The 27,881-nt window shown below is 37.7% G+C and overlaps 1 protein-coding gene across 4 annotated transcripts in view; it reads right to left on the reverse strand.

The window, feature by feature from the left end:
- Window positions 1-27,881, reverse strand: part of DCBLD2 (discoidin, CUB and LCCL domain containing 2) — a 91,348-nt gene that overhangs the window by 46,038 nt on the left and 17,429 nt on the right. For 3 of the 4 annotated variants that reach the window (XM_040484288.1, XM_040484286.1, XM_040484285.1), the window contains exon 3: window positions 148-285. The exons of the other annotated variant lie outside the window; for it this stretch is intronic. In XM_040484288.1, coding sequence (XP_040340222.1) covers window positions 148-285 — 138 coding nt within the window. The remainder of the gene's footprint in view (window positions 1-147; window positions 286-27,881) is intronic. 4 annotated transcript variants of the gene reach the window in all.

Below are 27,881 nucleotides of genomic sequence, written 5' to 3' on the forward strand. Positions count from 1 at the left end.
CTAATTTTATTTGTAAAATTAATCTGTTTTTAAGTTCAGTCTTTCTACTCTATTCTAATCTCAGATAACAAGTACTAAAAGAAATATTTCATTTTTGTTTTCAGAAATTGTAAAATATGGAAGTCATGGTATAAAGTTGAAAATTACCTTGTTTATCTATAACTGAATATGAGGCCAAAAATCCTCGTCCAGAAACATGGATTCCACTCATGAACAGCACTGTAATTTCATTGCTTTTTGACTCAATTGAATGGTTCATCTGCAACCCGAGACCACAGTATTTGCCTAGGAATAAGGAAAAAAAGAGATTTGGTATGACTCATATATAAAAGTCGATAATATTTACAACATAGGTAAGAACATCAATATAATATACCAAACCGGACATTAAATAGAAAATGACTAGGATGTTTAGTGATTTAAAATCACATCACTCTGAAGAAAGAAAAAATGAAAATATGTCAAATAACTAAATAATTCAAAAGAAAAAAATGGTACAGGCATCAGTGATCTTACAAAGATTCAATTTCTTGTGAAAGACATTACTCTTTAAAATAGTAGTGAAGAGGGGCACCAGGGTAGCTCAGTTGGGTAAGCGCCCAACTTCTGACTTCAGTTCAGGTCATGATTTCATGGTCCCTGAGTTCGAGCCCCACATAGGGCTGTGTGCTGACAGCTCAGAGCCTGGAGCCTGCTTCGGATTCTGTGTCTCCTTCTCTGTCTGCCCCTCCCCAACTCACACTGTCTCTCTCTCTCAAAATAATAAAAATCATTAAAAAAATAGTAGTGAGGAATTAAAATTAACTTAAAGCACTTCATGCAGGCAGGTGGCTCATAAACACATTAACAGTCAATCAGTAATATTCTTTTTTTTTTTAATTTTTTTTCTTAATGTTTTTATTTATTTTTGAGACAGAGAGAGACAGAGCATGAGCAGGGAAGGGGCAGAGAGAGAGGGAGACACAGAATCGGAAGCAGGCTCCAAGCTCTGAGCCATGAGCACAAAGCCCATGCGGGGCTCGAACTCACAGACTGTGAGATCATGACCTGAGCTGAAGTCAGACGCTCAACCGACTGAGCCACCCAGGTGCCCCAATCAGTAATATTCTTTTTTAAATTTTTTTTTCAACGTTTATTTATTTTGGGGACAGAGAGAGACAGAGCATGAACGGGGCAGGGGCAGAGAGAGAGGGAGACACAGAATCGGAAACAGGCTCCAGGCTCTGAGCCATCAGCCCAGAGCCTGACGCGGGGCTCGAACTCACGGACCGCGAGATCGTGACCTGGCTGAAGTCGGCCGCTTAACCGACTGCGCCACCCAGGCGCCCCAGTAATATTCTTAACATACTCCCCAGAGTGCCCCTAGATTCCTGGGCTTAGAGCACCCTTAAACTTTTTCAGACTCCCTAAATTTCTCTTCCAAGATTACTGAAGTTCTAGTCAATCCCTTGAGGTGATCATGCCCAGTCCTACAGCTTTAACTATGCTCTGATAATTCACATTTACACCTCTTCCCAGAGCTTTTCCCTTGAACTTCAAGTATTTATATCTAAATGCCAACTTTTAGGGGTGCCTGGGTGGCTCAGACAGTTATATGTCTGACTTCATCTCAGGTAGTGATGTTGTTTCTTTCTCATGAAAATAAAAACATTAAAAAAAATTAAATGCCAACTTTTATCCTTTAATACCTAATAGACACATGAAAATAACATATCCTCAGTACAGATTAATAAAAGTTTAAGAAAAAAATTAGAGCAAGATATACACCAACAACTAATAAAAATGCATTTTCTTATGTGCTTGCTAACCTAAAAGATTCTGAATAAAGAATAACATTCCAAACATATTTGGGGCTGTGGCAACATCATTCTAGAACGAGAGTAATGTGTGCTTCCACAAACACCATTTTCAAGGACTACACATGATTTTGTGAGTAACATATTCCAAGGAATCAACAAGAAAAGCCCACCAGAACTTGTAAGAAAGTTTAACAATATCATAGGATACAAAAATCAATTATATTTCCACATACTGGTCACAAATAATCTGAAATGAAATTTTAAAAACTTTGTAATAGCATCTAAAGACTAAAATACTTAAGGATCATTTTTTTTGTTAAAAATTCAAAATCATTACACTAAAAAATAGAAAACACTGATAAAATTTAAAGGAAAGCTAAACGAACTGGGAGACAGACCAAGTTCATGGACTGGAAGACTCAATGTTGTTAAGGTGTCAGTTCTCCCAACACTGATCTACTGAGTCAATCAATCTCTACCAAAACTAGAGTTTTCCTTTTCCTTTTTTTTTTTTTTTGATGTGTTTTATTAAGCAAAGATTTTTTTTAATTTTATTATTTTTTAATTTACATCCAAATTGGTTAGCATATAGTGCAACAATGACTTCAGGAGTAGATTCCTTAGTGCTTACCCATTTGGCCCATTCCCCCCACACACAACCCCTCCTGTAACCCTCTGTTTGTTCTTCATATTTATGAGTCTCTTCTGTTTTGTCCCCCTCCCTGTTTTTATATTATTTTTGTTTCCCTTCCCTTATGTTCATATGTTTTGTCTCTTAAAGTCCTCATATGAGTGAAGTCATATGATATTTGTCTTTCTCTGACTTTCGTTTAGCATAATACCCTCCAGTTCCATCCACATAGTTGCAAATGGCAAGATTTCATTCTTTTTGATTGCCTATTAATACTCCATTGTATATGTATACCACATCTTCTTTATCCATTCATCCATCGATGGACTCTTTGGGCTCTTTCCATAATTTGGCTATTGTTGATACTGCTGCTATAAATATGGGGGTGCCTATGTCCCTTCAAAACAGCACACCTGTATCCCGTGGATAAATGCTTAGTAGTGCAATTGCTGGGTCGTTCTATTTTTAGTTTTTTAAGGAACCTCCATACTGTTTTCCAGAGTGGCTGAACCAGCCTGCATTCCCATAGAATTTTCCTTTTTCAAAAATTAGTAAGGCTAAAATGCATATGGAAATGCAAAGGACATAGACCAGGCAGAACGTAGTGAAAAAGTTGGAAGACTAATATAACCCGACTTTAAACTTATATAATACTACAGTAAACTATAATACTGTAGTAATCGAAACAGTGTGATACACTAATAGCAAATCTCTTTCTATATCTAAATCTTTATTTGTATCTATATCTACACCTATATGTATATCTCTATGTATTTCAATGGAACAGAAAAGAGTTCAGAAATAAGCCCACATATGTGGTCAACTGGTTCCTGACAAAGGTGTGAAGGTAACTCAGTAGATAAAGGACAATGCTTTCAACAAGTGTATTAAACCAGGTGGATATCAAAATGCAAAAACAAATGAACTTAGAACTTCACTTCAAGTCAAAATGGATCACAGACCTAATTCTAAGAGCTGTACTTATAAAACTTACAAGAAAACACAAGAGAAATCTTTGTGACTTCGGGTTAGGCCAAGATTTCTTAGATCCAACCCCAAAAGGGAAATCCATTAAAGGAAAAAATGAGTAATTTGCACTTCATCAAAATTTAAAATGTTTCCTTTTGAAAAGATACCATTAAGAAAATTTAAAGGCAAAATACATACTGGGAGAAAATGTTTACAGAACATTAATCTGATCAAGAACTATTATCTGAAATGTGTAAACAATTCTTACAACTCAATTTAATCTTGTAAAATGGGCAAAAGATTTATAAAGCCAATCTATAAAGACGACCTACTACATGGCAAATAGGCACATAAGATGGTCAAGAGAGCTAGTCATCAGAGAAATGAATATTAAAGCTACAATGACAGACCACGGCACCCCATTGGAATAAAAGACTGACTAATAATAATCAAAAAGACTGACAATACCAAACATCGGTGAGGATGTGGAGAAACTGGAACCTTCAAACGCTGATGGCAGAACTGTAAAATGGCAGAGCCATTTTTGGACAACAATTTGGCAGTTTCTGAAGATGTTAAATAAGCATATGTACATATATAATCCAGCAAGTACACTTCTATTATCCACCCAAGAGGAAAGCAACCATATGTCCACAGAAAGACTATGCAAATTGGTCACAGCAGTATTTCTCATATTTGCCCCAAATAACTTAATTGTCCATCAACTAATAAATGGATTAAAAATGTGGTATATATCCATACAAAGAACTACAACTCACCAAGATAGGAACAAACTAATGATGCACACAAAAACATTAATGAACCTCAAAACCATTATGCTATACAAAAGCTATTTATATTTCTAGAAAAGACAAAAAAAAAAAAATTAGAGGTAGCAGATCAGTGGCTACCTGGGACTGGGAGTAACGTAGAAATGGACTACAAATGGGCACAAGGGAACTTTTTGGTGTGACAGAAATTTCTAAATCTAGACTTCAGTGATGTTGCACACTATATAAATTTACTAAAATTCATCAAACCATGCATTTAAAATAGGTGAATTTTATGGTATGTAAATTATAGCTCAGTAATGAAGTTTTTCAGAAGAAATACACACAATGAAACAATTTGTATTGTCAGAAACCAACAGGTGTTTCATACAAAAAAAAAAAAAGTACACAAAATCAGACACAGCAGAAAGAGGCTTTCAAAGATTTATTCCAAGCGGCCACATAGCAGCTGAAAAAACTTGAACTCTAATACATCAGTGGATTGCTCAAAATAACACTACTCGTCCGTCAGAGGTGAAATCAGTCCGGAGCCTGGGTCCTCCGCCTTGTCCCGTACCTTATTCTTCTGCACACTACTCTCCACTACTGGTGCTGACACCTTCCCAGGGGCTGCAGAGAGGAACATTTAATACAGCACGATCTTCTCCCCTGTGAGGGATCTGGGGCAGTCGCTGCTCTCTCCTTCCCACCCACAGCAGTAACACCCTTTCGCTTTTTCCTTCCGCATCCCAGCAACAGCCTCACTCCTTAACTAAGTTAGTAAATGCTTCAGCTTGTCTTCTGACGTAAGCCACCTAAATATCTCGCAATACTGCTTTCACCCTTAATTGAATTATGTAAATCTATACCACCTTCATTTTGAGATTAACTGCAGAGGCACAGCCTACTCCTTCCACTTCACTCTAAAGCCATTTTTAACTTTCCAAAAGATCACATACAAGTAGAATTGTGAAATTCAGCCGTATTTTTTAAAATGAGTTCTTCTTTACAACTGTTTTTCCCTGTCAATGAAAAAGTACTACACTTGTACTACAAAAGTACTACATTTCATTTTTTTTCCAGAAAATGAGAACAATTTAACCCTAAAGCCAGACTGACAGTTGTCAGTTAAAACGAAAACCCCAAATTCTAAAACATCTAACACTGTCTACAGCTTTTATACATATAACTTTTCTTTCAAGACATAATTCTCCAAAGCTTTACAACTTCTGAATTATTTTTATAAAATAAGCTTATACATGTGATAATTCTGTAAAAACTTTTAGGATGAACAGAGTAGTTGTACCTAAGAATAATTTCAGGCCCACATCTGAACAGAGTAACATATCAGAGACAGAAATCATATTTTATTCTATGTATCACTGTGTTTTACATTATTTTTACCCCTCAACTTGGAAAGGTAAATTCAATTTTTCTGTTCTGCAGTCAGATTAGCCTGACAGAAAATGACAAAGAAAAGCCATTCCAACAAATTTCCTCCCCTTGAGGCACAGAAAAGTTGCTATTATGTCTTACAGTGAACCACATCCACAACCTTATCACAACTGGTTTTAAAGTGGCCGTATGACTCTCTGGTCATTGTACAGAACTTTTACGAAAAAGGTGCCAACAAAGAAACAACAACCAAAAGAACTACTCTAAAAATAACAAGGAATATACTACATTTACAAAGTTAAAAAAAACACCTGAATTTGAAAGCCAAGAACATTCACTCTCTAACTTCTTGATTTATTTAGCATTACAAAAGACCAAACTTCAATGTGCATGTGCATTAACACACACACTTGGCCTTAGGTAATAGGGTGTTCAATATCTATATCTATACCTGCATCTATTTATATAGTCTTTGCTCATCCTTTATTTCTTTAAAAACACCTACTGTGGGGGAGAAAAAAAACCTTTCTATTCCTAAATATGGCATGCAACTTAAATAAAGCTAGCAATATTTTTTTAATGTTTATTTTTGAGAGAGAGCACAAGTGGAGAGGGGCAGAGAGAGAGGAGGACACAGGATCCAAAGCAGTCTCTGCTGTTTCAGTGCTGACAGCAGGGAGCCTGATGTGGGACTCCAACACAAGAACCACGAGATCATGACCTGAGCCGAAGTCCAACGCTCAACCAACTGAGCCACCGAGGCGCCCAAAAGCTATCAATATTTTTAACATTCAAGCAAAATGACACTCAACAAGTTCTACAAGTTATTATCTGCATATACAAAAAAGATGATTAGATCTTCAAACTTCAATACTAAATAACTCAAAAATAGACTAGTAAATAGAATATTAAATACTATATTATTTTTAAATACTAAAGATCTTCAAATAATGATCTAATATTATAAGCAGTAAAGTACAAATGTTATTCCACATCTTATCTCAAATGTTAAAAATATCAGAACCTATAAAATTTGTTAGCAAGGCCAAATGTGTGCAGAGCTGGTGTCCATCACATTACATCTTTTCATTTTTTTTTAATTTATTTTTTATTTGAGAGAGAGAACACATGCAAGCAGGGGAGAGGGGCAGAGGAAACGATAGAGGGAGAGGGAACGGGAGCGGGAAAGGGAGAATCTCAAGGAGGCTCCATGCTCAGTGTGGAGCCTGACTTGGGGCTTGATCCCAAGACCCTGAGATCATGACCTAAATTGAAATCAAGAGTAGGACGCTCAACTAACTGAGCCACCCGGCTGCCCCCACATTAAATCTTAAGGCCAAACGGGAACAGGTAGAGGCAAGAGAAATTGCATACCTAGGATCTCTACACCAGTCAGTTAACACTTGAAAATGTGATCAAGTTTCATCTGGGCTCATCAGCACTAACTGTTCTTTGCCACTTAAGAATCTATATATGTGTGATTTTATTACAAGGCTGATCAAGGCCCTCAGTACAAATAATAACTTTTCAGATACTCTTAGGTAAAAATGAAAAAGATCATACTTAAAGAATATTATGGGGGTGCCTGGGTGGCTCATTCAGTTAAGCGGCCGACTTCGGCTCAGGTCATGATCTCTCAGTCTGTGAGTTCGAGCCCCGCGTTGGGCTCTGTGCTGACAGCTGAGAGCCTGGAGCCTGTTTCTGTTTCTGTGTGTCTCTCTCTGCCCTCCCCCCATTCATGCTCTCTCTCTTTCAAAAATGAATGTTAAAAAAAAAAATTAAGAATATTATGATGCCATGCAGAGGTGTCTTTATAAAAATTTTGTCATGTATACTAAAACATGATCATGTGGACAGAATAGTACAAGTATTTCCTGTTAGCACTGCAGCTTTACCTCCTGCTTCATCATTGGGGTTACCTTGTCCTCTGAAATGTGAATGAATTCAAAATGTGGTAGAAACTAAACTTTAAAAAAAACTACTCTTCTGCAAAACTCAAAAGGTAGTAGGTACTAAAGAACAGATAATCTCAGTTTAAAAAAAAAGGAAGAAAAGGACTTTGTAGGTGCTCAAGTGAGTTCAAGATATACTAGATAAACACCTGCCTTCACCTCTTATTCCCACCTAAAGAATGTGATTTACCCATCACACAAGTAATGCAAGCACTTAGCAAAATACTCTGGGAAAGAAAGAAAAAATTCATTCCTAATCTGGGCAATATACTAGTTAATTCTTTAATTTCATCTTCTTAGTTTGGCCATTCAAAGACACTCCTAAATTAACATAAATCATTTAACTGCTACCAATTATAGGTCCTGCAAATGGCTTTCAAATTCAGCCAACATCTCTAAAAGTTTCTCCTGGATAAATAAGAGAAGTATTTCAAACAACATTATATGGATATATACAGAAAATTCTAAATACAAAAGTTAATTAAGTATGTTAATAACCATAAAACCTAAAAACACTGGTTTATAGTTTAGAAAAACTCATGCTCCTTGGGGCACCTGGGTGGCTCACTCAGTTAAGCATCTGACTTTTGGTTTTGGCTCAGGTCAGGATCTCACGTTTCATAAGTTCAAGCCCCACATTGGCCTCTGCACTGACAGTTCAGAGCTTGCTTGGGATTCTGTCTCTCCCTTTCTCTGCTCCCCTCCCCCACCCCCCACCGCTTGTGCTCTCTAAATAATTAAACTTAAAAAAAAAAAAAAAGATTTCATGCTCCAGGCAAATGAAAATGTTTAAAAAATCATTACCCTCAAGAAACTAGAGAAACAAATTAATTTCAAAGTGAGAAAAAGAAAAGATTTAAGAATTAGAGCAGAAACCAGTGAAATTGAAAACAGTAAATTAATAGAGAAAATTAAAAAGCCAAAAGCTGGTTCTCTGAAACAAAAGTCAGTAAGGCTCTAATAAGGCTAATTAAGAAAAAGAGAGGACGCAAATCACTAATATTAGAAATAAAAGTGCAAATGCCACTAATGACACCATGGTCATGAAAAGATAATAAAAGAATAGCATGAAAAAATCTATGTCCACAAATTTGATAACCTAGATCAAATGAACTGGTTCCTTGAAACACAATTTGCCAAAACACTAGCAAGAAGAAACTGATAACCTGAATAGGCCTATATCTATTTAAGAAATTCAATCAATAATTAATAAACTTTCAAAAGACAAAGCACCAGGCACAAATGTGTTCACTGATACATGTTACCAAACATTTAAAAAAAAAAAACTATACCAATTCTCTATAATATCTTTCCAAGGAAAGAAGCAGAGGGAATACTTTCTAACTTATTCTATGAAGCTAGCACTACCATAAAACCAAAATCAAACCCATTACATGAAAAGAAAACTACAGGTCATGGAATAGGCCATCCAGGTTATTTATCACAGGATACACATAAAAATCCTTAACAAAATATTTAAAAAATCAAATCCAACAATGTATTAAAAAGAATTATACACCATGATCAAGTGTGATTTATCTCAGGTATGCAAGGTAGGTTCAACATTTTAAAATCAATTAATGCAATCTATCACATCAGCATGCAAAAGTATCATGATCAAATCAGCAGATGCAGAAAAAGCATTTGACAAAATCCAACATCCACTAATGATATAAACTCTCAGTGAACTAGGAATAGAGGGGAACTTCCTTAGGTTAGTAAGGAATATTTACAGGGGCACCTGGGTGGCTCAGTCGGTTAAGCGTCTGACTTCAGCTCAGGTCATGACCTCGAAGTTTGTAGGTTAGAGCCCGCATCGGCTCTGTGCTGACAGCTCAGAGCCTGGAGCCTGCTTCAGGTTCTGTGTTTCCCTCTCTCTCTGTCTCTGTCCCTCTAGATCTCTGTCTCTCAAAAATAAATAAATGTTAAAGAAAAATTTTTTTAAAGAATACTTACAAAAAACCTAAGCTAACATCATACTTGACAGTGAGAAATTCAAAGCTTTTCCAGTAAGATCAGAAACAAGGCAAGAATGTCCCCTCTCACCACTCCTGTCAAACATCATACTGGAAGTATTAGTTAACACAGTAAGACAAGGGGGAAAAAAGTACACAGACTGTAAAGGAAGAAATAAAATTGTGTTTGTTCACAGATGATATGATTATCTATGTAGTAAATCAAAAAGAAGTGAACAAAAAACTCTTGTAACTAATAAGCGATTATACAAGGTTGTAGAATAACAAGATTAATAGACAAAAGTCAATTGCTTTCTTATATATCAACAATAAACAAGGGGAATTTGGAAATAAAAACGCAAAATTTACATCTTACATGAGCAGCCTCCAAAATGAAATAGTTAGGTATAAATCTAATAAAATATGTGTAAGATCTATATGAAGAAAACTACAAAACTCCAAGAGTGAAATAAATGGAGAGATGTTTCCCATTCATGGATAGGGAGACTAAATTTTGTCAAGATGTCAGTTCTTGCCAACTTTATAAGATTCAATCTGATCCCAATCAAAATCCTAGCAAGCTGGGATAATTGGATATTTGCACGTAAAGGAATGAAATTGGACTCCTATCTCATACCACTCACAAATATTAACTCAAAATGGATTAAAGACTTAAATGTAAAACCTGAAATCATGAAATCTCTAGAAGAAAACATAGGAATAAAGTTCCTTGACATGGGTCTTCGTAATGATTTTTTGAATATGACAACTAAAGCACAGCATCACAATAAAAGATAAATAAGAAGGACTATATCAAACTAAAAAGCTATACAGCAATGGCACAAAAACAGACACTCAGATCAGTGGAACAGAATAGAGAACCCAGAAATGGACCCACAAACATATGGCAAACTAATCTTTGACAAAGCAGGAAAGAATAGCCAATGGAATAAAGACAGTCTCTTCAGCAAGTGGTGCTGGGAAAACTGGACAGCGACATGCAGAAAAATGAACCTGGACCACTTTCTTACACCATACACAAAACTAAACTCAAAATGGATGAAACACCTAAACATAAGACAGGAAGCCATCAAAATCTTCGAAGAGAAAGCAGATAAAAACCTCTTTGATCTTGGCTGCAGCAACTTCTTACTCAACACGTCTCCAGAGGCAAGGGAAACAAAAGCAAAAATGAACTATTGGGACCTCATAAAAATAAAAAGCTTCTTCACAGCAAAGGAAATAATCAGCAAAACTAAAAGGCAAGCAATGGAATGGAAGAAGATATTTGCAAATGACATATCAGATAAAGGGTTAGTATCCAAAATCTATAAAGAACTTATCAAACTCGACACCCAAAAACAAAATAATGCAGTGAAGAAATGGACAAAAGACATGAAATAGACAATTCTTCAATGAAGACATCCAGAGTGCCAACTGACCAATGAAAAAATGCTCAACATCACTCATCATCAGGGAAATACAAATCAAAACCACAATGTGATACCACCTTACATCTGTCAGAATGGCTAACATTAACAATTCAGACAACAGATGTTGGAAAGGATGTGGAGAAAGAGGATCTCTTTTGCACTGCTGGTGGGGATGCAAACTGGTGCAGCCACTCTGGAAAACAGTATGGAGGTTCCTTAAAAAAACTAAAAATAGAACTACCCTACGACCCAACAATTGCACTACTAGGTATTTATCCAAGGGATACAGGTATGCTATTTCAAAGGGGCACATGCACCCCAATGTTTATAGCAGCACTATCAACAATAGCCAAATTATGGAAAGAGCCCAAACGTCCATCAATGGATGAACGGATAAAGAAGATACGGTGTGTATGTGTGTGTACACACACACACACACACACACACACACACACACACTGGAGTATTACTCAGCAATCAAAAAGAATGAAACCTTCCATTTGCAACTACATGGATGGAACTAGAGGGTATTATGCTAAGCGAAATTAGTCAGGGAAAGACAAATATCATATGACCTCACTCATATGAAGACTTTAAGACACAGAACAGATGAACATAAGGGAAGGGAAGCAAAAATAATATAAAAACATGGAGAAGGACAAAACGTAAGAGACTCATGAATACAGAGAACAAACAGAGGGTTATGGAAGGGGTAGTGGGAGGGGGAATGGGCTAAATGGGTAAGGGGCAGTAAGGAATCTACTTCTGAAATCACTCTTGCACTATACACTAACAAATCTGGATGTAAATTCAAAAAATAAAATAAAGCTATACAGCAAAAGAAACCATCAATAAAGTACAAACACAAGCTATGGAAGGGAAATAAAAATATTTGCAAACCATGTATTTGTGAGGGGTTAGTACTGAAAATATATAAAGAACTTATACAACTCAAAGCAAAAAACAAAATAAATAAAATAACCCAATAAAAAAATGGGCAAAGGACCTAAACAGACATTTCTCCAATGAAGATACATGAAAGGCCAACAAGTACATGAAAAGATGCCAACATCACTAGTCATTAGGGAATTACAAATGAAAACCACAATAAAATATCATCTCGTCTTAGAATGGCCATCATCAAAAAGGTAAGAGATACCAAATGCTGGTGTGGATGTGGAGAAAACAGAGAACCCTGTGCACTGTGGGACTGTAAATGAGTAGTCACTACAGAAAACAGAACAGAGGATTCTCAAAAAAATAAAAAAATACAACCACCATAAGATCTGGCAATTCTACTTTTGGTAATATATCCAAAGCAAGCAAAAACTGACTGAAAAAGATATCTGTACTCCGACATTCACAGCAGCATTATTTACAATACCCAAGATACGGAAACCACTTAAGTGTCCATGGATGGATGGATGGATGGATACATATACATACAACAAAATATTATACAACAAATATCATTCAGCCATAAAACATGCGGGCACCTTACCATTTGCAATAACACTGACAGACCTTAAAGGCATTATGCTAAGTGAATTAAGTCAGAGAAAGACAAATACTTTATGATCTCACTTATATGTGTAATCTAAAAAAACTCACCAAATGCACAGAAAATAATATCGGGTTTATGGGCACCAGAGACAGGGGGTGAGTGGGGGTAGGGGGTATATGAGATGATGGATGTTAGTTGAACCTACTGTGGTCTTGCCTTTTGGGAGAAGGAAGGGATGTAACTCAAGGGGAAGACATGCAAGATGTAAGTTGGTCATCTGTGTGGAGACAGTTTGGATGCATAGGAAACTTGAGTCTCAGTATGATACAAGGAAGCCTCAGCGGAGAAAGTGGCTAAGGACTCCCAAGTATGCTCCAAAGGAAATGGACTTAAGGGCCTCAGGAAAATGTGGTGGGGCAAGAACCAATTCTAAGTGCATAAGCAGTAGTAAATGTAACTATTTCCTCTACCATGGAAACTCAGGTTTCCAATTTTTCCATACTTTAGATAATGGCACATAGAGTTGTTAAGTATAACTTATTTCCATATTTAAAACGATTACTGGGGCACCTCGGTGGCTCAGTCAGTTAAGCATCTGACTCAATTTCAGCGCAGGTTCGTGATATCAAGCCCCACACCAGGCTCTGTGCTGACAGTGTGGGGCCTGCTTGGGACTCTCTCTCCCCCTGCCCCCTTCTCTCTCTCTGTCAAAATAAATAAACTTAAAAAAAATTCCTCTGGTATGTGACATTCCTATGCTTCTAGAGTATTCTCTTAACCAGATTCCTGCCTTAAAAATTTTTTTTAACTATCTGTATATTACATATATGGTAAGAGGGAGATTTTCCTGGGTTTGCCTGACCTAACCAGGCCCTTTAAAAGCAAAGTGTTTCCTCTGGTTAGTCTATTAACTGGAAATTAGAGAGAAATGCCTGCTGGCCTAAAAGAAAAAGAACATCTATGTGCTGAACACTGCAGGTGGTCTTTGGAACTGAAAACAGTCCCTGGGCAATAGGGAGCAAGAAAATAAGACCCCAGTTTTACAATTACAAGTGAATTCTGCCAACAAGCAAAGAGCTTGAAGAGAACCTCCAGCTTCAGAAAGGAACCACATCCCTAGATGATTACCTTGATTTCAACCAGGCAAGATCCTGAACAGGGAAGCCAGTCATGCCAAACCCAGACTTCTGATCTACAGAAACTGAGATAATCAATTATGCTATTTTAAGCTGCTAGGTTTGTGGTAACATTACAAAACAACACAAAACGAATCCAACCAGAAATCTACTTTGGTGTACAAGCATACTTCATTTTATTGCACTTTGCCTTATTGTGCTTTGCAGATTGTGCCTTTTTTCTTACAGGCTGAAGGTATGTGACAATCCTGCACCTAGCAAGTCTGTCGGCACTATTTTTCCAACAAACATTTGCTCACTTTGTGTCTCTGTGTCACATCTTAGTAATTCTTACAATATTTCAGGCTTTTTCATTATCGTTAGAGTTGTTAGGGTACTCTGCGACCTGTGATTTGATGTTACTGTCATGACTGTTTTGGGGTGCCATGAAACCCGTAGGACTGACAGACTTAATCAATGTGTGTGTTCTGACTGCTCCTCCAACCAGTCATTCCCATCTCTCTTCCTCTTCTTAGGCCTCCCTTTACCGTGAGACCCAACACTATTGAAATTAGTCCAATTAATAACCCTTCAGTGGCCCCTAAACATTCAGGTGAAAAAGTCGCACATCTCTCACTTTAAATCAAAAGCTAGAAATCATTGAGCTTAGTAAGAAATGCATGTCAAGAGCTGAAACAGCCTGAAAACTAGGCCTCTTGTGCCAAATAGCCAAACTGTGAAAGCAAAGGAAAAATTCTTGAATGAAATTAAAAGTGCTCCTCCAGTGAACACATGAATAAGAAAATGGAACAGTCCTACTACTGATGTGAAGAAAGTTTTAGTCTTCTTAAGAAAAGATCAAGCCATGGGGCGCCTGGGTGGCGCAGTCGGTTAAGCGTCCGACTTCAGCCAGGTCACGATCTCGCGGTCCGTGAGTTCGAGCCCCGCGTCGGGCTCTGGGCTGATGGCTCAGAGCCTGGAGCCTGTTTCCGATTCTGTGTCTCCCTCTCTCTCTGCCCCTGCCCCGTTCATGCTCTGTCTCTCTCTGTCCCCAAAATAAATAAACGTTGAAAAAAAAAAATTTAAAAGAAAAGATCAAGCCAGACACAGCATCCCCTTAAGCAGAGCCTAATCCAGAGCAAGGCCCTAAATCTGTGAAGGCTGAGAGAGGTGACAATGCTGCAGAAGAAAAGCTGGAAGCTAGCAGCAATGGATTTGTAAGATTTAAGAAACCAATCTCTAGTACATAAAAGTGAAAGGTGAAGCAGCAAATGCTGAAAAAGCTGCAGCAAATCATCCAGAAGATCTAGCTAAGATAATTCATGAAGGTGGCTACACTGAACAACACATTTTTGGTGTAGACAAACAGTCCCCAATTGGAAGAAGATGCCATCTAGGACTTTCATAGCTAGAGAGAAGTCAATACCGGGCTTCAAAGCTTCAAAGAACACGCTGACTCTCCTATTAGGGGCTATGGCAGCTGGGGACTTTAAGTTGAAGCCGATGTCCATTTATCATTTCAAAAATCCTAGAACCCTTAAGAATTATGCTTAATCTATTCTGCCTGTGCTCTAGAAATGGAGCAACAAAGCTTAGATGATAGCACATCTGTATGAAACATGGTTTGCTAAGTATTTTAAGACCACTGTTAAGACCTACTGATCAGAAAAAAAGGCTGCTTTCAAAATATGACTGCTCGTTGACAATGTACCTGGTCATTCAACAGCCCTGATGGAGATATACAATGAAATTAATGTTGTTTTCATGCCTGCTAACATAATATTGCTTCTGCAGCCCATGGATGAAGAAGTGATTTTGATTTTCAAGTCTTATTATTTAAGAAATACATTTCATTAGGCTACAGGTGCCATGGATAGCGATTCCTCTGACAGATCTGGGCAAAGTAAACTGAAAACCTCCTGGAAAAGATATAGCATTCCAGATACCATTAACAACATTCATGATTCATGGGATATGGTTAAATTATCAACCTTAATGGGTTTGGAAGAAGTTGATTCCAACCCTCATGGATGACTGTGAAGGGTTCAAGACTTCCATGAAGGAAGTAGCTGCAGATGTGGTGGAAATAGCAAGAGAATTAGAACTGGAACCTGAAGATGCAACTGAAATGCTGCAATCTCATGATAAAATTTGAATGTATGAGTAGCTGCTTCTTATGGATGAGCAGAGAGTGGTTGCTGGAGATGGAAACCACTCCTGGTGAAGATGCCATAAAGATGGCTGAAATGACAACAAAGGATTTAGAACAGTATATAAACTTAGTTGACAAGGCAGTGGCAGGGTTTGAGAAGATGGACCCCAACTTTGAAATGAGTTCTACTGCAGGTAAAATGCTATCAAACAGCATCACATGCTATAGAGTAATCTTTTCTGAAAGGAAGAGTCAACCGATGCTGCAAAGTTTGTTGCGGTCTTAAAGAAACTGCCACAGTCACCCCAGCCTTCAGCAACCACCACTCTGATCAGTCAACAGCCATCAACACTGACCCCAGATCCTCCACCAACAAAAAGATTGACTGAAAAGACTGAAAGTGCAGGTGATGGTTAGCAATTTTTAGCAATCAAGTATTTTTTTTTTTGAGAAAGTATTTTTTAAATTTATTTATTTTTAGAGAGAGAGAGAGGTAAGAGAATTCTAAGCAGGCTCTGCGTTCCATGCTGACCTGACACGGAGCTTGATCTCACAACCATGTGATAATGACCTGAGCTGAAGTCAAAAGTTGGACGCTTAAGCAACTGAGCCACCTAGATGCCTCAACAATCAAGTATTTTTAAGTTATGTATATGTAAGTTATGTATAGCACATATCTTGTGCTACTGCACGCTTACTATAGTATAGTGTAAATGTAACTTTTATATGCATGGGGAAACCAAAAAATTCATTTGACTTGCTTTATTCCAATGCCCGCTTTACTGCCGGGATATGAAACTGAACCCACCATACCTCTGAGGGATGCTTGTATAGTAAGGATACCTTGCCTTTGGATGATCAAATCCAAGAGAAATAAAGTGCAGAGGTTGGAATCTACCCATGACTCAGGTCCTCTTGGCCTATACAATTTGGGGTTTACACTATTTCAATAATGATTAGCTGCCAAGATTTAAAAATCTTTAAACTTCGGGGCACCTGGCTGGCTCAGTCGGTTAAGCATCCGACTTTGGCTCAGGTCATGACCTCACAGTTTGTGCATTCAAGCCCTGAATCGGGCTTGCGCTGACAGCTCAGAGCCTGGAGTGTGCTTCAGATTGTGTCTCCCTCTCTCTCTGCCCCTCCCCACTCATGCTCTCTCTCTCAAAAATAAATAATAAACATTAAAAACAATTTAAAAAATCTTTAAACTTCACATAAATTCTGAATTTCTGGCTTCTCTCAAAAAATAAAAATAAATAAAAATAAAATAAATAAAAGACACCCGGGCCAGTCCTCCACATGACTGTACCTAAGTAATGGCTGTCCCCTTTAAAGAGAGAAAGTGATACATTGGTTTGTTACAGTCCCCACCACTCCATAAAGTCCTCAATCCCGAAGCTCAGTTAGCATTTATCAGTGCAATGCTGTTACTACACTCACCCCACCCTCTGTTTGCAATGAGTTTGCATCCTCTTGCATAGAGCTTAGAGGTCTTAAGGTTATCAGATGTCTTTCAAAGTCTGTATTAACTATACTTTTGGTAGATAGTGAACAGCAATAAACTCTGGAAGTTGTTAAATGAAAATATTCTATATTCAAAAGAGGGAAGCAATCCCTCTGATGTGAAATAGATTAGAGGTGCTATTATTACTGCCATAAACTTAAGAAATCCGATTTATGTTCTCGACTAAATGGAAGATCATTTAACTTACCCAAGAAGTCTGTCACAGAACAACACTCTCCTTACAAACTTGCAACTTAGAAAGAGAAGGTAGAGGGTGGGAGTTACTTGTTAGAGCAAAAGCACATCAAATCTGTCCACCTCCAATAGATGGAATAGATGGAAATGGAGTTTGCTTAGAGAATATCACTCCTAATTTACAAACTGATTTAGGCATGTGATTTTAGTGCTTATGTCCAGAAGCACTTCTAATCACAAAAACAATTCCAAATTTGGAACTTTCAAAGTAATTCATCAATGAACTGAGCCTCCGAATATCCAGGCACTGAGAGAGGTATGCACTAGGAATTTAGCGATGAAAGTAGACTGTGCACACTGTTGCCCTTGGAAAGCTTAGTGTAGCAGAACAGGGCAAATGCACAGCTGAAGCCCCTAAAATGCATAAGAGGGCATTTTAATACCCAGAAAATGTTTAGAAAAGATGCTATCAGTAAGTAACGTCCACCAATAAGGATCACTGCCTTGTGCTTGGTGGGCCAGAGTGAGATGGAGGTATAAAATTAGCCATCTGACAGAGTGATTTCACATACTTTTCTTCCCCCACCTTTTTAAATTTTTTATTTAATTTCTAGTTAGTTAACATACAGTGCAATATTGGTTTCAGGAACAGAATTCAGTGACTCATCACTTACATACAACACCCAGTGCTCATTATAGCAAGTGCCCTTCTCAATAACCATCACCCATTTAGCCCATCCCCCACCCACCTCCCTCCATCAACCCTCTGTTCTGTTTAAATGTTTTTGAGAGAGAGAGAGAGAGAGAGAGAGAGAGAGAGAGAACACGCGCGTGCTCGTGTGCATGTGTGTGTGTGGCGGGGGGACGGGACAGAGGATCCAGAGGAGGCCGTGCTGACAGCAGTGAGCCCAGTGAGCCCGATGCAGGGTTTGAACTCATGAACACTGAGATCATGACCTGAGATGAAGCTGGACGCACAATTGAGTCACCCAGGTGCCACTGATCTCCATCTTTGAGAGCCTCTTATGGTTTGTTTCCCTTTTTTCTCTCCCGCCTTATATATTCATCTGTTTTAAGTTCCATATATGAATGTAACCATATATTTATCTCTTATTTTGCTTAGCTCTAGCTCCTAGCTCCATCCATGCTGTTGCAAATGGCAAGATTTTATTCTTTTTGATGGCTGAATAATAACTCGTTGTATATACAATAGCACATCTTTTTTATCCATTCATCAGTCGATGGACCCTTTGGTTCTTTCCCCAGTGTGGCTATTGCTGATAATGCCACTATGAACACTGGGGTGCATGTACCCTTTTGAACTTGTATTTTTGTATCCTTTGGGTAAATACCTAGTAGTGCAATTGCTGGGTCATACAGTAGTTCTATTTTTAACTTTTTGAGGAACTTCCATACTGTGTTCAAGAGTGGCTGCACCAGTTTGCATTCCCACCAAAAGTACAAAAGGTTCCCCTTTCTCCACATTCTCGCCAACATCTGTTCTTATGTTAATTTTAGCCATTCTGACAGGTACGAGGTGGTATCTCATCGTGGTCGATTTGTATTTCCCTAATGATGAGTGACATTGAACATCTTTTCACCTGTTGGCCATCTGGATGTCTTCTTTAGAAAAATGTCTATTCATGTCTTCTCACCCTTAACTAGATCAGTTGTTTTTAGGGTGGTGAGTTTGATAAGTTCTGTATAGATTTTGAATACTAACCCTTTATCTTATATGTCATTTGCAAATATCATTTCCCATTCCATCAGTTGCCTTTTAGTTTTGATTGTTTCCTTCTCTATGCAGAAGCTTTTTATCTTGAGGTCCCAATAGTTCACTTTTGCTTTTGTTTCCCTTGCCTCGGGAGATGTGTCTAGTAACAAGTTACTCTAGCCTAGGTCAAACAGGTTGCTGCCTGTGCTCTCCTCTAGGATTTTGATAGTTTTCCCTGTCTCAAATTTAGGTCTTTCGTCCATTTTGAATTTTTGTATATGGTGTAAGAAAGTGGTCCAATTTCATTGTTCTGCATGTTGCAGAAGATGTCCAGTTTTCTCAGCACCATTTGTTGAAGAGACAGTCTTCTTTCCATGCGGTATTCTTTCCTACCTTATTGAAGATGAGTTGACCATATAGTTGTGGATCCATTTCTGGGTTTTCTATTCTGTTCCACTGATACAGTGTCTGTTTTTGTGTCAGTCCCATAGTGTCTTAATGACTACAGCTTGTAATCCAGTTTCAAGTCCAGAATCAGGATGCCTCCAGCTTTGCTTTTCTTTTTCAGGATTGTTTTGGCGTCTTTTGTGGTTCCATATACATTTTAGAATTGTTTGTTCTAGCTCTGTGAAAAATGTCAGCAGTATTTTGATAGAATTGCATTAAATGTGTAGATTGCTTTGAGTCATGTTCTTCTTTTGAATGACTGTCTTCCCATAATGATTTCGATTATATGGTGACTAACAATAAGTTGCTTTTGGCTGGACTTAGCATTACCTTTAACTGTTTCAACAAAGACTTACATGGAGAAGACAATCATGGGAAGGTACAGATCTAATTTCCTTTTAAACAATATTGAGTATATTTTTTTAGCATATATTTAAAAGAACAAGTAACAAATATTTACCATTTTTAAAAGCAATAGCAGTAACACCAATAATGGATTTGCCTTTACTTCTAAAAGACAGTGGTGACTACCTTAAAAGTATATTTTTCAGATGGGGCACCTGGGTGGTTCAGTCTGTTAAGTATCTGACTCTTGATTTCAGCTTAGGTCATGATCTCATGGTTTGTGAGTTCGAGCCCTGCATTGGGCTCCACTGACCAGAAAAGAGCCAGCTTGGGATCCTCTCTCTCTGCCCCTCCCCATTCATGCTCATTCTCTCTCTCTCTCTCTCTGTAAATAAATTAATTTTAAAAAATAATAAAATAAAAGTGTATTTTTCAGAGCACCTGACTGGCTCAGTCAGTTAAGTGTCCTGACTCTTGATTTTGGCTCAGGTCATGATCTCGCACTCATGAGATCAAGCCCCATGTTGTTGGGCTCCATGCTGAGTGTGGAGCCTGCTTGAGATTTTGTCTCTCTCTCTCTCCCTCTCCCCCTTCTCTCCTGCCCTCTCTAAAAAAAGATATAAAATAAGAGGGTATTTTTTGTATTTCAAAAAAAATCATTGTGGATTTTGATTTCAGGAGAAGATGGTAATTTTAGTGTTATTTTTTCATGAATAAATGACAGACCCAGTATTTGTACATTTAAAAATAAAGTCCAGGGGCTCCTGGTTGGCTCAGCCAGTTAAGTGTCTGACTCTTGATCTTGGCTCAGGTCATGATCTCACGGTTCAAGTTCAAGCCCTGCACTGACAGTGTGGAGCCTGCCTGGGATTCTCTCCACCCCTCCCCTGCACTCTCTCTCAAAATTTTAACTCTCTCTCAAAACTCTTTAACTCTCTCTCAAAACTTTAAAAAAAGTTTTTTAAATAAGATAAAAATAAAGTCCACATGGGAAAATGTACCTTGACACTTTTACTCCTACTTCCCATGCCATGTACAAAAATCAATTATACAAAAATCAATTATGGACCGATTGAAGATAATATGTGTAGAAAGGAAAACAATAAAGCTTTTTTTAGAGGAAAATGTTGGGAACAACTTCATGAGCTATGAGGGGCAAGGATTTTAAAAGAGAACACAAAAAATGGTAACCATAAACTTAAAAAATTAATAACTGAACATTAAAATGGTTAAAATTAAAGTCTACCAAAAGATATCAATAGGGAGATAAAAAGAAAGGCCATAGAAAAAGGGAACATATATGTGTATATATACACACATATGTGTACATATATACACACACATATATATATATACATACACACACACATTTTAAAGTTTACTTATTTCTGAGAGAGAGAGAGAGAGAAGGAGAACATGAGTGGGGGAGGAGCAGAGAGAGGGAGAGAGAGAATCCCAAGTTGTCTCTGCACTGTCAGCACAGAGCCCCACATGGGTTTGATCTTATGAACTGTGAGATCACGATCTGAGCTGAAATCCAGAGTGAGATGCTTAATCAACTGAGCCACCGAAGCACCCCAGAAGAATATATATTTTGTACATACGGGGTGCCTCAGTGGCTCAGTCAGTTGGGTGTCTGACTCTTGGTTTTGGCGTGGGTCATGGTTTTTAGTTTGTTGGTTTGGGCTTCATGTTGGACTCTGAGCTGGCAGTGAAGAGCCTGCCTGGGATTCTCTGTCTCCCTTTCTCTCTCTCCCTCAAAAGTAAATGGATATGGGGTGCCTGGGTGGCTCAGTCAGTTGAGCAACCGACTTCGGCTCAGGTCATGATCTCTCACATTTGTGAGTTCGAGCCCTGCGTCAGGCTCTGTGCTGACAGCTTGGAGCCTGGAGCCTGCTTCGGATTCTGTGCCTCCCTCTCTCTTTGCCCCTCCCCTGCTCATGCTCTGTCTCTCTGTCTCTCTCTCAAAAATAAATAAAACATTAAAAAGTTTTAAAAAAAAAAGTAAATGGATAAACATTAAAAAAAAATTAATACACATACCCCAAAGAACTCATGCCAGTATATAGAAAGAACTACTACAAATAAGAAAATGATCACCCAAAAGAAAAAAAAATGCATAAAATATTTCAACACTTTTCAGAAAAGATAGTCAAATGGCTAATAAACACATGAAAAGAGAATAATATGATTAGCCATCAGGGACATGTAAAGCAAAGCTACAATGTGGTATCAGCACACACACACACAAGAATGGTTAAAATGGCAAAAGGAGAGATAAGAACTGGAATTCTCATACACAACTGATGTGTCTAAACCACCACAACCACAAATGCATTCGGCAATATCTACTAAAGATGAACACATGCATATCTAGTGAACCAGCAACTCCTCTTCTAGATGTCGAACTGGACACTCACATTCACCAAAAGATGGGTAAGAAAATGCTCATAGCAAACAATCCGTGATAGAGGAGAACTGGTTATATGGTCGATATAACTTAATCTCCTAATTGTTAGAAATTTAGATTGCTTCCAATTTCTATATAGTGAAAAATGTTGGAATAGACATCTTCTTTAGTTTTTGAAATATTTCCTTAAGAAGGATTCTTAATATGTATTTCAAGACGGCTAGCCGAGTGAGCTATAACTACTAAGAGATTGCAACATTAAAAAAAGTACCAATTTCACTATATCCATGTGAACATAAAATTTTTATATATTTTTTACTAATTAAAAATTCAAGGAGGGAATATATTGAGTTTTAAAAATTTGCATTTCTTTAAGTACAGGTGCCTCTAATAATAACCTCTTAAAGAATGGGAGGAGCACATAACTTTTTATAACTATCTATGATGGTAACCAAAGGGCCTCGATGGAAAATTTAATAGCATTCATGTGGACCAAAATATTTACAAAGGAATACCAATCTTCCCCATCAAATTTTTCTTAGTAGGTTTTCTTTCTCTTAGGAAACTTACACTTTGAGGGTAAGACTTATCTTCTGGAAAGCAATCAAACCTCTGGACAGAAGAGAAAATCATTAATCTGTTTCTATTTTATTAATAAAAGCTCCTATAAATGTAGTGACTCAATGCTTTGGCTTTTATTAAGTTGATAGTTTCTTTCTTGATAGCTGGCAGAATTTCTCATACTAAGTATAATTAATATAAAAATGATGAGTCACAACAACGTACAGACTTCAGTAAAAACCAGATGTGTCGTCAAAGCATCACAGGTGAGACATACATAGCATACCATGAAATTTCTTTCAAAGCTTTTATAGAAAAATAAAATTGTCACCACTTAGGAGATGTCAAAGGCTTTTTATAGTATTTCCTGTAAAGGCCCACAAATAGGAATTTGTGGGTAGGACTGCACAGTAGCTTAAGTTTTATCCAGTTGAATCCTGCCAAAAAATGAGACAGTTGTCAATTCTTCACTGACATGCCTCAAACATTAGAGGAAACATTTTGAAGTGATAACATCATTTATACAGACAAAGTGTATTTTTTTTTTCTCTTCTAGGTCACTAAGCTAGCTTGACCATTCCAGGGCACAAAGATTCACTACAGTATTTTGAATTGTGTATGGCTTCTGTACTTTGCAATGCTACAAACAACCTCATATGATACACCTCGGCATTAGGGACAAATCCAGCTTAAATTTAAATTTCCACTGAGCCTTCTCATGAAAACTATCCACAGGAATCCATGTATTTTCATGATGAACAGATATGAGATGCCTTTTGCCTTTCTGACGACTTGTTTTCATAGGCTAGGACTTTATCTCACATAAAACTGTGTGGCTCTTACATGTATCATTCAAGATACCTACACTCGTTAAGATTACTCACCATTTCTTCAATTCCTGCTTATGGAAAACTGCTCTAAATGGAAAATGTTAGCAATGATGACTATATTGTAATACTTTTACTGCTTTCAAATGAAAGAGTACTTATCACTTTATTTTGACATAAAATAATTATTTTTTACAAAGACAACTTTATTTATTTATTTTTTTTTTAAATTTTTTTTTCAACGTTTTTTATTTATTTTTGGGACAGAGAGAGAGACAGAGCATGAACGGGGGAGGGGTACAAAGACAACTTTAAAAGAAGGAGGAAGAAACTCAAAGGGTCACAGACCAGTAAAGCATAGCAACAGATTTCAGGGAGTCTAAGAATAACCTAAGTGGTAGAAGTCAAGGAAAGACCCATTGGGGAAGCCAAAGATGATCAAGGTATCCCATGCAGAGCCAGAAAATACTGGGAAAAACAATCCACTGGTAAATGAGAATACTGACTTCAGGGAAGGAAGTTAAGAGCGCAGAAATCCTCAGTAGTGCAATTTTGGAAAGGAAACACTTCAGGGGAGAAGTAGGTTAAAAGCAATAGAGAGGAATTCTTTGGAACATACATTGTAAAGGAGAGAAAAAGCAAAGCAAGAGGGCAAAATTTAGAATCCTGCAAGATGAAAGAAAGAAAGAAAGAAAGAAAGAAAGAAAGAACAGAACACAACTCCTCCTCCACCTCAACCTCTTTTCTAGAAAAAGAAAGTACCTACTACACTGGCAGAAGAGGGCTATCATGAACCTATCACAAACTATAAAGTAAACAAAGCACTGCAAACTACCACCCTTGTCCACACAAATACCTAGCTGCAGCCTTTATCTACTTAAAAAAATATACAGTATACAAACAAAATACGAGAATCCCAACAATTCAGTTTATGGAAACCTCCTCCCACTAAAAAAACAGTGGTAAAGCAGAAGGAAACTGAACATTCCAAACTTAATGTTACGTCCTCAAACAATTGGAGATATGATAAAAACACTTGAAACACAAAATCAAAAACTAAAAACAGAGATGGACAAAATCTTAAAGAACTAAGAGCTGGTCTCACAAAACAAAGAAATGACAAAATTACATAAAAAATAAAGACCATATTTATGTACAAAGTGCACAAGGAATAATGGATTCTAATGAAAACATGATAATGAATATTGAAAAAAAGAATAAAAATAGACTGAAAAGGAAATAAAAAAACTAAAAGGACTGGTGAGAATGTGGCTGAAAGGGCAAGGAAGATCTAATTTTCTTATACTTAAAATCAAAAAAAGATCCACAAGACAATGGAACAGAATATTAAAAGTATCATCCCACAAAACTTTCCCGAAGTGAAAGATCTGTATCTATATATTGAAACAGGTCACTGGATATCAATGAAAACCAGCCCACAATGATCACCTTCAACACATATCCTTGTAACACTATTAAGACTTTAAAGGTAAATAAACTTCTCAAAAATCAATACAAAAAGTCTGGCGATAATGGAAGAGTATTTATTTTTTTAATTTTTTAAAATGTTTACTTATTTATTTTTGACAGAGAGCAGGCTCTGTGCTGTCCATAGGGAGCCCAACGCAGGGCTCAATCCCAGATCATGACTTGAGCCAAAATCAAGAGTTGGACACTTGTCTGAGCTACTGAGGCACTCCAGAAGAGTATTTATTTATTTATTTATTTATTTATTTTTTATTTTTTTTTTTTAATTTTTTTTCAACGTTTATTTATTTTTGGGACAGAGAGAGACAGAGCATGAATGGGGGAGGGGCAGAGAGAGAGGGAGACACAGAATCGGAAACAGGCTCCAGGCTCTGAGCCATCAGCCCAGAGCCCGACGTGGGGCTCGAACTCCCGGACCGCGAGATCGTGACCTGGCTGAAGTCGGACGCTTAACTGACTGCGCCACCCAGGCGCCCCCAGAAGAGTATTTAAAAATAAATCAATAAACTCAAAGAAAGAACATGTGAATCAAGGACATATTTACATAAAATCAAATTGATCCTCAAGTCTTCATGTAATACAAATTTAAAAATAAGCAGTTTTTTTAAAGGTTTATTTTTGAGAGAGAGAGACAGAGCACGAGCAGGGGAGGGGCAGAGAGAGACGGAGACACAGAATCCGAAGCAGGCTCCAGACTCTGAGCTGTCAGCACAGAGCGTGACATGGAGCTTGAACCCACGAATCATGAGACCATGACCTGAGCCAAAGCTGGAGGCTTAACTGAGCCACCCAGATGCCCCTAAAAAGCAATTTTAAACATGCAAGAAATTCTGCACCCATAAGTTCTGCTTCAAGAATCAATCTAGTCTAAGATGAATTTTACCCATTCACAGTATGACTGGGAGAACTTGCGCAAAAGGCTGAAAATGAACATTTGTTATTTTTATTTTTTTTATTTGCTTATTTAAAAAAATTTTTTTTAATGTTTATTTATTTCTGAGACAGAGACAGAGCATGAGCAGGGGAGGGGCAGAGAGAGGGGGACACAGAATTCGAAGCAGGCTCCAGGCTCTGAGCTGTCAGCACAGAGCCTGACACGGGGCTCGAGCTCACAGACTGTGAGATCATGCCCTGAGCCGAAGCCGGACGCTCACCTGACTGAGCCACCCAGGCGTCCCCATTTGTTATTTTTAAATACAGAAGTAGAGAAGCGCCTGGGTTGCTCAGTTAGGTAAATGTCTGATTTGAGGTCAGGTCATGATCTTGAAGTTCATGACTTTGAGCCCCACATTGGGCTCCATATTGACGGTGTGGAGCCTGCTTGCGATTCTGTCTCTCTCCCTCTCAACCTCTCCCTGCCCCTCCCCAACTTGCACTCTCTCTCAAAATAAATAAATAAACCTTAAAAAATTAAAACAAAACAGATCCAGAAAAGTTAGAGAGGGGTTGAAGAATAAGAGGTTATATAATGTAGGCTGCATGTTATGAATTTATGTTCTAACAGAGTAAAAGTAGGGGAAAGAAGAGAGGAAAAGAGGAGGTAGAATAGTTCATTGAATGTTATGTAGCAGGTAGCACAGACAATTGGTAGGAGTTAAAGAACACCATCAAAAAAAGACAAATCCGCGGCGCCTGGGTGGCTCAGCCGGTTAAGCACCCGACTTCAGCTCAGATCATGATCTCACAGTCTGTGAGCTCGAGCCCCATGTCGGGCTCTGTGCTGACAGCTCAGAGCCTGGAGCCTGCTTCAGATTCTGTGTGTCCCTCTCTCTGACCCACCCCCATTCATGCTCTGTCTCTCTCTGTCTCAAAAATAAATAAACATTAAAAAAATTGTTTTAAAAAATAGTATAAATTGAAAGATAACACTTAGAACAAAATTACAAAACTTATTAAACTCCAAAAGCAGTTTTAAAATAAAAAGGAAAGAAAACAATGTAAAGAAATACGAACAAGGTGTGCCTGGGTGACTCAGTCAGTTGAAGTGTCTGACTCTTAATTTCAGCTCAGGTCATGATCCCAGGGTCATGGGATCAAGCCCCATGTCAGGCTCTGAGCTAAGCATGGAGCCTGCCTAAGACTCATATTCTCTCTCTCTCTCTCTCTCTCTCTCTCTCTCTCTCTCCCCCCTCCTGTTTCGCTCCCCCACTTTCACTCTCTCTCTCAAACCAAAAAAAAAAAAAAAAACAAAACAAAAGAAATAAGCACAACAAATACATATAATTATAGCTTAAAATACGATAAACTTGAGATAAAACATTCTAATTTTATAAATACGTGCAAATGGGCTTAACTATCAAAAAAATTTTTTTTTCAATTTACTTCACAAAATAAACTGTGAAAAATGTGCTACATACAAGAAACACATACAAAACAAAATGATATAGAAAGGCTAAAAATAGCAAAGCAGGTATACCAGGCAAATGAAAACAGTAAGAGACAAGAAGGAGGATATGCAGATATTGAGAGACAAAGAATTCAAACTAAAAGTATTATTAGACATGACAAAGGAAACGTCTAATGCTGGAGGTCACAATTTCAAATAAAGATATTATAATCAAGAATATTTATGCAACACTGCAACTCCCGTAAAAGCAAAATCCCAAGGAAAAACAGGAAAAAAGAGACATACCAATCAAGTAGGTAAAAATAAAGATATGTGTAGAAAATCTAAACAGAAGGGCGCGTGGGTGGCTTAGTTGGTTAAGTGTCCGA

Source organism: Herpailurus yagouaroundi, unplaced genomic scaffold, assembly GCF_014898765.1.
Source record: "Herpailurus yagouaroundi ecotype Mexico unplaced genomic scaffold, PumYag 162, whole genome shotgun sequence".
Lineage (NCBI taxonomy): Eukaryota > Metazoa > Chordata > Mammalia > Carnivora > Felidae > Herpailurus > Herpailurus yagouaroundi.